Raw genomic sequence first — 14,514 nt, 5'->3', positions numbered from 1 at the left:
TCTGTTTTAAATTTTGATAGTTTTTTTTAGATATTTTGTGTGCATATTGGTTGATTAGACATAAAGTAAGTGTGTGGTAAATGTCGATTTTACCTTCTGTACTTATAAGTAGTTTTTTTAATATAAATATTGTACTAATAATAAAGATTTGATCTCAACCATCCATTACGAGAAATCAATGGCTTAAAAAGAGTTTTCGAGGTTTTCGCAACTGAAGTGAGTTTTTATTTTAACATTTCCCTATATATACATATATATATATATATAAATCACTCAAACTAAACCATTTTCAATCTCTTCAAACTTTATATAATTTTCTCCAAAAAAATGTCTTCCGATTCATCTTCGACACCCGACTTCTACCCCGATCCCGACGTTAGTTCAGACTCGGATTAAGGGGATGAGGTAATATTTAGTGTTATTCAAGATGTTGCCCGAGTCTTAGTCGAGCATTGCGAAAGCTCACAACCGCAAACAAGACGTCCTCATCGACAATGGGATCGTGTCGGTGCTCATAAACGGTTGACGCAAAATTATTTTTCGCCGGACGCGACTTTTGATTCGGAACAATTCCGGCGGCGTTTTCGGACGAGTCACCAACTTTTTTTACGAATTGTTGGTGATTTAGAACGCGATTATGCTTTTTTCCAACAACGGGATGACGCGAGAGGTAGACCAGGTTTTTCTCCATTGTAAAAATGCACGGCGGCGATTCGTCAACTCGCGTAGGGACCGCGAGCGACGCCAACATTTACAAATGTCGGAGACAGTGGCTCGTGAAGCCCTTCACACGTTCTGCGAATGTGAGTATTATCATTTTTAATATGTATTTATAAATCCTCTCATCTTAAATGCAAAATTAATAAACTGACCTTAAAAATTTAATATTAGGTATTCTTCAACTATATCATAAAAATTATTTGAGGAAGCCGACTCAAACCGACATACAAAAAATATACGAGGTGCATGAACAGAGGCACGATTTTCCTGTGATGCTTGGTAGTCTTGATTGCACACATTGGGCTTAGGAAGCCTGCCCAGTTGTTTGGCAAGGTCAATATCATCGGGGAGATCATGATGGACCAACAATTATCCTTGAGGCTGTTGCATCATTTGATCTTTGGATATGGCATGTGTTTTTTGGGATGCCGGTGCAAACAATGATATAGTTGTGATAAATGTGTCTCCTCTTTTTTACCGTCTCGTAAACGGGGTTGGACCCGACACCTCATTTTCCACGAATGGTGTCAACTACGAATACATATATTATTTAGTCGACGACATTTATTCGGATGGGCCACGTTGGTTCATAGCTTTACGTGCCCGACTGATGATAAACGAAAATATTACAAGAAAAAACACGAGTCGACCAGAAAGGACATCGAAAGGGCATTCGGGGTTTAATGAGACGTTGGTCTATAGTTAGACATCCGGCTCGTATTCATCAAATTGATAAGTTAAGAAATGTAATATACACTTGTATTATCTTGCATAATATGATACTGGAGGACTCGGGTAGAGCAATGTGTCAAGGCGAGTACAACGATGCGCCAGATCCGATGACAACACTAAACGAAGATGAGAGATTTGCTATTTTATTAATAACACGAAAAAAGGAAACGAATTTCAGTCTTCGAGCGGATTTGGTTGAACATATTTGGAGAAACAAACAAGAAAACGGCGGCGGCGGCGACGACGAATAAAAATAGTTGATTTTTTTTATATATATGCTTTTAATTTTAATTTAGTTTGTATTTGATAATTGTTGTATTTAATAAATTTGTTGGTTTATTAAACTAAAAAAAATAAAAAAAATTAAGGGCTTCGAAGCCCCCTCACCACAGAGGAGCATCTTTGGGGAGGGGCTTTGAAGCCCTAGTGCCCACATGGCGCTGACGTGGCACTGGGGAGGGGCTTCGAAGCCCCTCACCATAGATGATGGTCTAAAAGGGAACAAAAATGAGAAAGATGAGAAGAATTTGTAGCCACACAAAAACAACTTTTAAAAAAATAGAAAAAAATACATAAAAAATCATAACTCAAAATTTAATAAAAAAACGAAAAAAAATACAAACACAAAAATGTTTCCACCATTTTTCTCGTTTAAAAAAACACAATGTTAAGTGAAAAAAGTTGTTGTGTCTTTTTGTTTATCATTGTGTTTTGTGTATATTTTCGTCATTGATTGTATTTCTTTTCTTTAACATTGTGTTTTTTTATATTGTGTTATATTACTCAACGTTATGCTATATTTTGTTCGGCATTGTTTTATATTTTGCGATCTATTGCGTTTTTTAGTTATAATTGTGTCTTTTATACATTTTCGTCATTGTGTCTTTGATCTCGGCATTCTGTTTTTCATCAATTTTTTTGTATTTTCTATTTTTTTAACTGGAATGATAGCGGAAACATTTTATTTTTTTTTAATTTTTTTCGATTCTTTTTATATTTTGAGTTATGATTTTTTTTTTAATTTATTTTTAATAAGTTTTTTGTGTGATCTATTTTTGTCTATATTTGTATTTTAACTTTACCCTATATTATTATAACTATTTTTATAAGTAGAAATTCCAAGAAAACTAAAATGAAAGGTATTGAATATCAAGTTTAGTTTAAAAATCATGTTTATTTGTATAGGAGAAAAGTACATAACATTTAGGACCAATTGCATTGTTTTGGTCATGGTTAATTAAATCATAACCGACTCATATAACCCTTAAAACTGATTAACCGAAACTGTCATAACAGGTCGATTATTTTTATGCTTATTTATTAGCTGATATATCTGTTATGATTATGAGTTTTGCTTAAAAACGCCCCAAACTGATTCATGTGCACCCCTATTTATAAGTTCATCTGCTGTGGTAACAGTGAATTGTAGAAGAAAAATGTCCCTCATATATGCCATAAAGCCATTAGGGGTTTCACATGTACAAAGGAGAATGTGTTGTGATGGATATGAAATGTGAAATTAGGTGATGTGACGAAATGGATATAAATATTTGATTATTTTAAAGGATCAAATACTATCGTCCTCACGCTCACAAGAAGTCTTACGATGTCGCACCAACACATGTAGGCAATGTTTTAAAAACCGGTATTTTACACGTCCTAGATTTAGTTCAAAAATGACATAACCGGTTGAACCAAAATGCCGTGAGGTTCAATCAGGTTGAATAGTTTATCTTGTAGTTCCATATAAATACAATTTCAACTCCAAAAATAACCCAAACGTACATTAATGAAAATCGCATGTGAACCAAATATCACATTTGAACAATGGTCGAGTCAGATATAAAGTAAAGTATACTAAATTAGTCAATTACAAAAGATGTAAATAAACTAACATTGGATTTGCATGATACAAAATTGGTTGATTAATAAATCATCATTTACCGTGCTTACTCGTTTCGATTTAATCTGCTTTGTTAAAAATCATTTTTTAAAAAGTATGGCCTCAAAAAATATCAAATAACTCTTAGAAATTAAACTGGTTTGCCGGTTAAACCGGTATTTAAAAAAACCGACGGTACATTGTTCAAGCAAACCGTTCAAAAATACCGGACACTAAATACTTGTTGCCTTACGAAAATTCTCTATAACCGGTCCAACTGACCGGTACATAGCGGTTTTTAAAACATTGGGTGTTGTGGTATTAACTACATGAAAGATTCCCGTTACTCTAAATCAACAATTTATTTGATCTATGAATGTCAGAATAACGATGGCAATCGATTCAATTTTCTCCACCACTGGTATTATTATTACTCGTGGAACATTTCACACCTTGCGGCAATATTTTACGGATTATTCAAGACAGTTACAACAAAGAAGTATTGCATCCCAATTAATTTATATAAATGATTTTTTTGTACCGAAATTTACTCAAGATTCTATATAGAAGTCGCTAGGGTTGATCCTTCCTTTTTCCTTTAACACATAAACAAACAAACCACCGGGCATCTTCTGGCCATTAAAATAACATTGTAACATCTATGGTGAACGTAGGTGATAATGTTCTACACAATATACTTGCTCGACTACCAGGAAAGCCTTTACTACGGTTCCGATGCGTGTCTAAACATTGGAATAGTCTGATTTCTGATCCTTATTTTATGAAGTCAAGATCACGTCGAATGATCTTTTTCCCATTCCCACGGCCTCCGGTTGTTATAGACGACAACGTACCAATCCAAGACGAGGTTCATTCCGTGGTCAGAACTCGTTCTCCCTTAGAGGAATTACTAAAGGAATGTACACAAGTACTTGTTTCCATCATTGGAACATTCAATGGCATTGTGCTTTTGGCTCTTACTGATGAGTCCTTCCGTTGTCGGTTTGTCCTATACAATCCCTTAACCTGTGCATCCAATGTACTTATGGTTTTGGATCTGTCCAACATGTATGATTGCAACGTGTATCCGTCGATGTCAAATGTTTATAATTGGCCCCGCTGTGTATTTGGATTAGGCCATGGGGAGACCAAAGATGACTTAAAGCTTGTTAGAATCAAAGTTTTTGAACGTCTCTGGTATGAATGTGATGTCTTTGATCTTATGTCTGGTTCGTGGAGCAAGACGCCACAATACCTCCCACGACATTTTTTTTATACGGTGATGTGGGTATGTTTCTAAATGGCTTTTTGTATTGGTTAACTTATTCTGGATCCATCTTGGCACTCAATGTTAAGGAGATGGTATTTTCGATGATAAAACTACCCTTTCCTAAGGAACACAGGAAGCTTCTTATGGGATCCATAGGAGGATGCCTTTGCATGATTAATAACATTGGTACCACCAGATTCGACGTGTGGTTGATGAAAGAAGAGTGCTCATGGATGAAAGTTCATTCATTCACATTCGGTTTGGAGGGTAATTGTTTCAAGGTGTTCAACCCTATTTGTATTTTGGAAAACGGAAAAATTGTAATGACAAATAGATCACTCCAACTTGTTATTTACGACACATCAAAAGATTCATATAAGACCCTTAATGGTGTGGCAACTCTCGATGATTTCAAGAGGATAAACACGATTTCTGATTTCAATGAGATGTATAAGATTCATGAATTAAAGGATGTACGCTTCATCGAGTATGTGGAAAGTTTGGTTTCACCTCCGGATATGTGTTTCATCTAACATGCATCCTTACGTATTCAAGACTAATTGTGAACATCTGATATGGTGTTTGGATCCTATGTTTATTTATTTTCTTTTTATGATTATGATTATGATTATGATTATGATTATTATTATTATTATTATTATTATTATTATTATTATTATTATTATCTCATGAAGTTTGGATTTACAAACACATTGGATTCAACATGTAGGTTCAAAAAGATAAACTCAAAGTTACTTTTATAACCTGCAGTTTGAGTAATATGCCCTCGATTGATATCAGAGTGGTCCATATATGATATCAGGTCAAATATGATATTAATATAGTTTCGTTCAAACTGCTGGTTTAAAAGCGTTATATTTGGGTCGAAACTGATTTGAAAACTATTTTGGTTAAACTGCAGCTTCATAAAGTAGTTTTAAACTAATTGCATCAGCCATTCACATGTTTTCAAACACTCAAACTGTAACAAATCTATACGTACATCACATTTCATTTGTTAATAAGATAGTTGACTTTTTAGTTTGTCTTTTTGGTTAGCCAATAAGTTTAGGTTAGTAGGTAGTGAGTTATTGTAAGGCCACCTTGCCTTAAATGGTTAGGGTGGACGGGGCACCGCGTGGTGATGAAGCCATCACGCGTGGTGACCTTCTCCACACCGCCGCCGCCCCCTTGTCACGCGTTAAAGATGGGATTTGCGTGATGGCCATCACGCTTGATGAGTGGTGGTTTTCAAGAAATTGTACCGTTGGGATGTAGCCGTTGGGAGGGGGGGGGGGTGTTTAAACAAAAACATTGGGGTTTTGGATCTGTGTTTGGTGGGAGTCGGGTCGGGTTGACTGGAAGGTGGTGGTGGAGGTGGTGGGTCGGATTCGGATCCGTCGGATGAGTGTTCGGCTTCGTCGCCGGAGGATGAATTGGCGGGTTGGATCTCGGATTTGGATCCGGCCATTGGTGGTGGTGGTGGTGAGATTAGGGTTTGTGAGAATTTGGGGGAATTGGTAGAAGGTGGTGATGGTGAGTGTATGTATATGTATATGTGGGTGTATATATGTATATGTGTGTGTGAGTGTTGAAGGCTATATGATATGTTTGGGGTTGTGGAGTATTTGGCCGGAACACAAGAGAGAGTAGTGGAGTTTTTGGGGTTTTAATTTTTAACTTTAAACCATATCACTTAAAAATTCCATCACACACCACCACACCACACCACCACCTCTAGTAAAAAACCATCACACGTGATGGATTTGGGGTTGGTGATGTGACACCATATAATTGGGTGGGGTGTGTGATGAGTGATAACCACCCCTCCCCCCCCCTTAAGGCCACTGTAATGGTTGGTTGACAAATGCTTAAAAAATGGGGGATTTTTTGGTTGAACACCGTCCTCAAAAAGATAAATGGGGCGATAAATGCTTAAAAAACTTTATGATAACTTAAACTAAGTACTATTAAGCATGAGTCCAATTCAACAAACTCATCTTACTTGTAATTGGCATCCATTGTGGTAATGGTGATAAAATGTAGGCCAAACGTTGAACGTTTTTGCCGATTAACGATCTAAGGTTCATATGTTTATCCTGGTGCGCATTTGTATGTTTAAATCATAGTCGTCTCATATTATAACCAGTTAACACCCTAGCCGTTTCGTTAAGACTCGTCGAGGCTGGGGCGCGGGTTCGATCCACCCCCAACCCGTTTTGATTGTTTTTATTTTTGGAATTTAGTTTAAGTATTATATTTAATCCCTTAAATCAATTATAAATATTTTGTATTTAATTTATATTTTATTTAAAACTGATATATTAACCGGTCACCTTTCCGAATTTTATTTAAAGTCATGTGTGTGTGTGTTTATAAATAGGTATTGAAATTTGTTAAAGGTTTTAGTATTAGATATTTAAAAAGGGTTTTAATTTAATATATATATTTAAAATTTACCATGCTAATTAATTAACATATTAAAATATAGAATTTTATAAAAAAGTTTATATTATATATAAATATTATTATTTATTATTTACAATATTACTTTAAAAGAGATCTTTATTAATAATAATAAAATATGGTAATTTATTATTTCACAAATACCGATTGACTCAAATAATTTATTGTTTATATATATGCTTATTATAACTTTAATATTTTTTAAAGGATTTATTTACTTTAATTATAAAATTATCTTTTTAGAATAAAACTTTAAATAAATTATTTTAAACACAATACCCGTTCATATCTCGATTCTCTATTAGTCTATTTATTAATTCGTAGTATTCCTCATTATTACTCTTGTTATGACTTGTCTTTGCTACATCTCGAGCGTGACACTTATTTAACATTCTTATCGTATTCATTTACTTTTGCTTATTTACTAAGGTGAGTATCACACTCCCCTATTTTTACTTATTACAAAACTTTTGGGGACACATGCGTATTTACAATACTTTTTTATTTTTATTATCCGCATTAGCAAATGTTATCTTTGTGTGTATATCAGTTTATGTCTAACTTGCTATTTGCTTACTTGCTTTATTTTACCGTATTCGGAGAGTTTCATCATAATAGCATGATCATATGACTGTCGTAGTGGCCGGCGGCCAATCGCATGATAATTGTTTCACCGACAACTCATTTTTGGTAACCAATGCTCGATTTGCATGACAACGGTTTAGCCCTTTCTTTATTATCTTTTTGATTTGTGTACATGCTATGGCTTAATCGTTTATCTCACAGGAACAGTTTGCGTTTTCTCTTATATATTATATTGTATTCAAATTAACTGGTGTTTTACTCACTCAACATGTGCTGTTGACAAAATTATTTCTACTTTATACGCATATGCGGGTTATCGTGTGAATTGATATCAGGGCTTGTTGCAGAATTTAGGATTGTTATGCTAGAAGAGATATAATCAAGACTTAAACTTGTTGCAGAAATTCCCAAAATTGCCCAATTATAGAATGTGGTTTCAAGTTTGTCCCCTCAAATTCAAGTTTCCAACTTTGTCCCTTTGGTATCTCGTCGCTGGCGACATGTTAGCGAACACCGACGATGTGTTAACATAACATAGGGTTGACGATGCGTTATGTTGCTAACATAGGGTAGTAGTGATGCGTTAATGTTTAAAGCAGGGGTTCCACGATGCGTTAATGTTTAAAGCAGGGGTTCCAAGATGCGTTAGTTGATAACGCATCGCTGCTACCCTATGTTAGCAACATAAACGCATCGTCGGCGACTTGTTGACATAACATGGGGTTGACGCTGCGTTTATGTTGCTATCATAGGGTAGCAGCGATGCATTATCAACTAACGCATCGTGGAGCCCCAGCTTTAAACATTAACGCATCGCTGCTATCCTATGTTAGCAACATAACGCATCGTTAACCCTATGTTATGTTAACACATCGTCAGTGTTTGCTAACATGTCGCCGACGACGAGATACCAAAGGGACAAAGTTGAAAAGTTGAATTTATGGGGACAAACTTGGAACTACATTATATAAATGGGCAATTTTGGGGATTTTCCCCTTTGTTATTTGATTTTATATGAATATTTAATTAAATTAAATAGATACTGCCATCTTTAATTATTGCATGATAGCAATTAGCTCACGCCCCAGTCAAAGTGGATTGTCCCACACTAGCACTTCCACGCAATAATTCTATCAAAGGTGATCCTATTACAGGGATAGCATCAGGTACACCCATTATAATTTTCATGGCCCAATAACCAATTTGGTCCTAAGGTAAGAAATAACCAGTTACACCAAAACATGCAATCAATACAGCCAGAACCACACCTGTAATCCAAGTTAATTCACGCGGTTTTTTAAATCCAGCCGATGAGACATACACGAAATACATGAAGGATTGGGCCGTGCACCCTTTAATATTTAAGAAAAGTAACAAATTAATGTGCTATTGAACAGATAAATAAATAAATAATGTGGGTCTTAAACATAATAAAAAAGTGTAAAGCAAAACCCACTTTTATCTGTTGATGTTTGTCTTATTACCTATATTATGACTACAAAAATAGTTAAGGTCAACCATCGCGTCGAAGAAACCAATTATGTGATTTTTATTTCTTAATACAGAGGGGTGTGGGGGCTTTAAAGGGGGCGCTAGAGCCCCTCTGCTCGCGCCCCCAGGCGCTAGTACCACACCAAGGGGGCGCTAGAGGGGGCTCCAACACACCCGCGAGCATGGTAGCGGAAGAAGAGAGAGATGATGTGGGGCGCTAGAGGGACGCTACCCACACCAGGGGCCAGGCGCTAGAGGGGCGCTACCAACACCCCCTTATCCAATTTCTCTATCTGCCACACGTTATAATATTATTGGTTTTTGGCTTTGCTTGAGCCCTCACTAGAACCCCACACCCCTTAAGACGTCTTAAGCAAAAAGAAGACCCACTTTTATATGTTGATTTGTTTTATTACCAAATATGTGACTCAAAAGAAACGTACACTGTAACACTACATGGTAGGTGGACCCCATTTACTTTGAGGAAATGAAAATGCCTTGCACACTCACATTCTCACTCAAATCACTCACACCCCCCCCCCCCCCCTCTCTCTCTCCTTTCTCTTCCTTGTTTTTTTTCATCTTTAGGTATATCTTCTCAGCTTTTAATATGATTTAAATGCTACAATTTGAACTTCTTAGATTGATATGTTTATCTTTTTCTCCAACAAGTGATACTTGCTTATGTTTTAAACCTAGATATTAGCTAGCTAGGGTTTTCTTTTTCTTAAGTACTGTTCATATTGAAAAATACATGCTTTTCATCTTGATTCTCATAGATGATCAATTAGTCTTCTTAAATCATTGTAGCAATGGTGGGGTTGTTAAACTTTTACTCCAACAAGATCTTTTAAACTTAGATATTAGGGTTTTCTTAATTTTTCTTGAGTGATATCAGGGTTTGTTAAATTTGAACTTAGTACTCATGTTGAATAATATGTCTTACTTTCATCTTGATAAACACATAATTAATCACGTTGTCTTCTTAAATCATTCCAGCAAGCTGGTATGTTCTTTGTCTTGTTTAATATATTCATGTCATTTTCACTTTTAACCTTGCTTTTGTCTCTATTTGCTTTAGTCTTTTTATGATAACTAAAAAAATGGAAAAATTAAAAGAGGTATGACTTTCATTCAGATCTGAATGAGCATCTGTCTCATTCAGCAACAACAGTAAGTCTGAATGATTCAGACATAATTTTAACCATTTGAAGAGGTAGGTCCCAGCAGAGCCCAGTTGGACCCGCAAGACTCACCTTAAACAGGGACGTCTGCGCAGAGACCAACTGGATCCGCAGGACCAACCATGCTCAGAGACGTGACGTCCTTACGCGCAGTACGCAAGCTGGTCCCGCAGGAAATGCCTCCCAATGGTGAAGGACTCCGCCTGTCCCCGCAGCCTCGGATACAAGCCATTAGGGAAGGCCACCCGCGCAGCATGGCTACACGCACAAGGCACTTAGCTCTCGATCACAGTGTCACCTGAAGGAATGAGCCAAGCCGGGAGCAATCCCGCACAGAGGCGGGAGGGGGAATACTCCCGCCCAAATAAGCCAGTCCGTATACTGAAGGACCTTTTACTGTACCTGACGAGGTATGGGCGAAAGATCTGATCAGAGATACGACAGCTCACTGATACAGTATGGCGAGCAGCATGCTCCTGTACTGTATCACTATTAGCCGCTGCCTACTCACCAACTACTGTCATACCACGTGCGTAGCCGGCAGTTGGTGGAAAGGGAACAGTATACAGCAGGCCTGGTCACCATCAGCCGCTGCCTACCCACCAACTACCAGCAGGGCACGTGCGTAGGCTACTGTTGATGAACAGGAACACTGTTGCAGCCGGCCATACCTCCTTGGAAACCTACCTTCGGCTATAAATACCCCAAATGGTATGATCATCTGGACACAACATATCTTACTACATTATTATTGTATTATACCTGATATCTGCTCTAGCAATCTCTTAATATACTTTCATATTTAAAGAGCAATCTAGTCTGATTCTCACGCCGGAGGGTGGTCACAAGGAGGAACCCCCCCCCCCTTCTCAGTGACGAGCTCACGGTGTCTGTTTTGCAGGTTATCAGAAGAACCATCTTCTAAGGGTCTAACCCCTCGTGGGAAACAGCTATCCAACCCCCAGGTTACCAGTAGTCTGCCCGGGGTCGGTTAGTGTTTCTTCATTGGCGCCATCCGTGCATAAAGCTAGAACTTTATTTTTCTCCAGTTTTTTCAAACTTCTACAAAGATGGTTAGAGAAATTCCGGTAACCATAACCCCTGCTACTAGGGGGAATACCGGCAACACAGTTTTTACGAACACTACCCCGGCTACCGAAGCCGGGGCAAGTGAAGTAAATTTTACGAACACTACCCCACTTACCAAAGCTGGGGCAAGTGCAGTAAATGATCGCCTACTGGGATCCACTGATACCCAGGTTGAGAAACGAAGACTCCCCCGCCAAACTCTCGATGAAGTCAAGGCATGGGCGGAGGCACGACAAAAGGAATTCCAGGCTGAATTGGACGAACGCTTGCGTTCCGTACAACAGGCCGACGAATTCGAATACTGGGAGGATGACTCGGAGGAATCCGACTCCGACGCGAACCCTCGCCATAGGGCAAAAGGGAAGCGTAAGGAAACGGAATCCCAACCGAAAAGGCATTTTGGACAAGCCTTCAAACCAAAAAGCACAGGTGGAAGTCCACGAGACTTCTTTAAAACGTTCAGACCAAACGTTGCAAATGCAGGAACGTCCAAATTTGCAAGGGACATTGCTGAAGCAATAGCCCCAAAGAGTGCCAAACAAATGCCCAACATAGGCACATATGACGGTATATCTGATCCAGACGATCATTTGAACAAGTTCATAGCAGGGGCAACCGTCAGCAATTGGACGGAACCCACGTGGTGTTACATGTTCCAAATGACGCTGGTTGGGGCTGCTAGAGCATGGTTCGATCGTCTGCCGGTCAACCACATCTACGACTGGGCAGACTTCCAACAGAAGTTTAGCCAACACTTCAGCCAGCAACGGAAGTATACCGAGGAGCAATGGACAATCCTCAAATGCATACGAGAGGAAGACGAATCTTTGCCAAACTTCATCACTCGCTTCAACTCAAAGAAGCTAAGTTTGGGCAATATCAGCGAAGATCTTGTTCGCGCTGCCTTCATCCAGGGCGCACATGACCCAGAGCTCATCCGCACCCTAACGGGTAAAGATGGCATGCCATCCACATGGGATGGCATCATGACAGCAGCAAAACGCTATGCGGAAACAGAGAAGCAACTGGGTAGAGATCTCCCACAGAGCACAAACCTCTACACCCAGAGGACGAGAGAAGACAACGTCCTCACCGCCCGACTAAATAAAAAACGAAAGCTAGGCATTTGGCAGTCAAGGGTAAACTTTGACACCTCATCCGGCTTGCAACATCGGTTGGGCGGAAGGGATAATGTACAGTCGCACCGGAACTCCAGATGGACGCCACTCACCAAAAGCGTCACTGAGATATTCGCCACTGAAGAGCTCCCATGGCCAAAGCCTCCAATAATCCGACATCGTCACGATGCTGATCGGAGCAAATACTGTGACTTTCACAAGACAAAGGGCCACAACACTGAAGAATGCATAGATGTAAAAGATATGGTCGAAGCATTTGTCAGAGATGGGACGATCGCGCACCTCGTGGCGTAATAAAGGCTGAGCAGGCGAGTGCGTATAGAACCCCAGCTGGGGAAAACACGAATCAATTCCAGCTTCAAAATCGAGACTACATGCTGCGTAAAGAACGAGATCCCGAACCAGGTGCGTATCGGCTCGATGGCACTCCCATCCCAACAAGGGAGCTCATTTACACAGTTTGCATGTAAATCAATTCCAATTTGTAAAGAAAAGGCCAAGAGCCACTTCTAATGGAAATGATTCTCTTTAAGAATATCGAAGCTGATGATTTTACATTTATACTTTTCTGAACACTAATATGCCGGTTTTCACCGCATAATTACGTGAAGTCATTGCATGGGAAGGCGGTCCTACCCGCACGAACCCAATAACGTGACAAACCTTCACGCAGGTCAGTTGAAGGGGAAAAAGTTCAGCACCCAAAAATGAAAGTGCCGGTCTATCCGCATGAATCATTAAGGAAACTGAATAATAACCTATCAACAACCGCGCGTCGAACGGTTAAAACTATCCAACACTGGTGACGGCATTCACATTACGTGAAGTCGTTGCGTGGGAAGGCGGTCTTACCCGCACGAACCCAATAACGTGGCAAACCTACACGCAGGTCAGATAAGGGTAAAGTTTTGCCATCCTACTAAGTGCAAGTGACGGTTCTACCCGCACAATCACGAAAGAGGAAGCAAAACTTCACACCTATTATCAACCACGTTCAAAGGTTAACTTATCCTCAAAAGGTAAGAAAAACCTACACGCAGGTCAGATAAGGGTAAAGTTTTGCCATCCTACTAAGTGCAAGTGACGGTTCTACCCGCACAATCACGAAAGAGGAAGCAAAACTTCACACCTATTATCAACCACGTTCAAAGGTTAACTTATCCTCAAAAGGTAAGAAAAACCTACACGCAGGTCAGATAAGGGTAAAGTTTTGCCATCCTACTAAGTGCAAGTGACGGTTCTACCCGCACAATCACGAAAGAGGAAGCAAAACTTCACACCTATTATCAACCACGTTCAAAGGTTAACTTATCCTCAAAAGGTAAGAAAAACCTACACGCAGGTCAGATAAAAGTTAAAGTTTAGCCATCTTACCAAGTGCAAGTGACGGTTCTACCCGCACAATCACAAAGGAGGAAGCGAAACTTTAACCCACTATCAACCACGTTCAAAGGTTCTTATTCTAAACACTTGGAAAATTGCTAATTTAAACTAAGTATGCAAGTCATAAGTTTATAAAGCAAGGAACCCAAAGAGGGAAATAACAATCTTATACGCAAAAAGATTAATATTTCAAGAATATATTACAAGAATGGCCGGGTAACTACCCGCCTAAAAGAAAAAAAAAACTATAGAAGTCTATCTTAGCAATGGGAAGGGATCTTCAGGATCAAGCTTCAGGGCCGCTTCCACTTGGACCCGCTCCGTCAGAAGAACGGGGTGGTTCGAGGAACGCTTTGAGGACAGCTAACCCATCATCAGCAGCAGCTACTTCGTCCACCTTCTCCACCACTGGATGCGGGAAGGCGGCGTATTGGTTCAATGCTTGGTCATAAATGGCTTCGGTATCCACATTGAACAAAGGGAAGTTGGAAGGCGGGACGCCTTTCTCAACAAACCCTAGACCAAGCAAGAAGCCGGCCTTTTCCCCATCCTCATGAGAAGCGTTGAGGGCTG

The 14,514-nt window shown here is 39.1% G+C and overlaps 1 protein-coding gene across 1 annotated transcript; it reads left to right on the top strand.

The window, feature by feature from the left end:
- The first annotated feature begins 4,693 nt into the window (after nt 1-4,693).
- Nucleotides 4,694-5,137, top strand: LOC143544098 (F-box/kelch-repeat protein At3g06240-like). Its single transcript, XM_077036256.1, has one exon. The coding sequence runs from the start codon at nt 4,694-4,696 to the stop codon at nt 5,135-5,137; it is 444 nt and encodes a 147-aa protein (XP_076892371.1).
- The last annotated feature ends 9,377 nt before the right edge of the window (nt 5,138-14,514 follow it).

The sequence above is a fragment of the Bidens hawaiensis genome, unplaced genomic scaffold (assembly GCF_021521415.1).
Source record: "Bidens hawaiensis isolate Kalapana, Puna unplaced genomic scaffold, B.hawaiensis_p1.1 tig00013428_1, whole genome shotgun sequence".
In the NCBI taxonomy this organism is placed as follows: domain Eukaryota; kingdom Viridiplantae; phylum Streptophyta; class Magnoliopsida; order Asterales; family Asteraceae; genus Bidens; species Bidens hawaiensis.
This window is presented reverse-complemented; position numbering and strand designations above follow the sequence as displayed.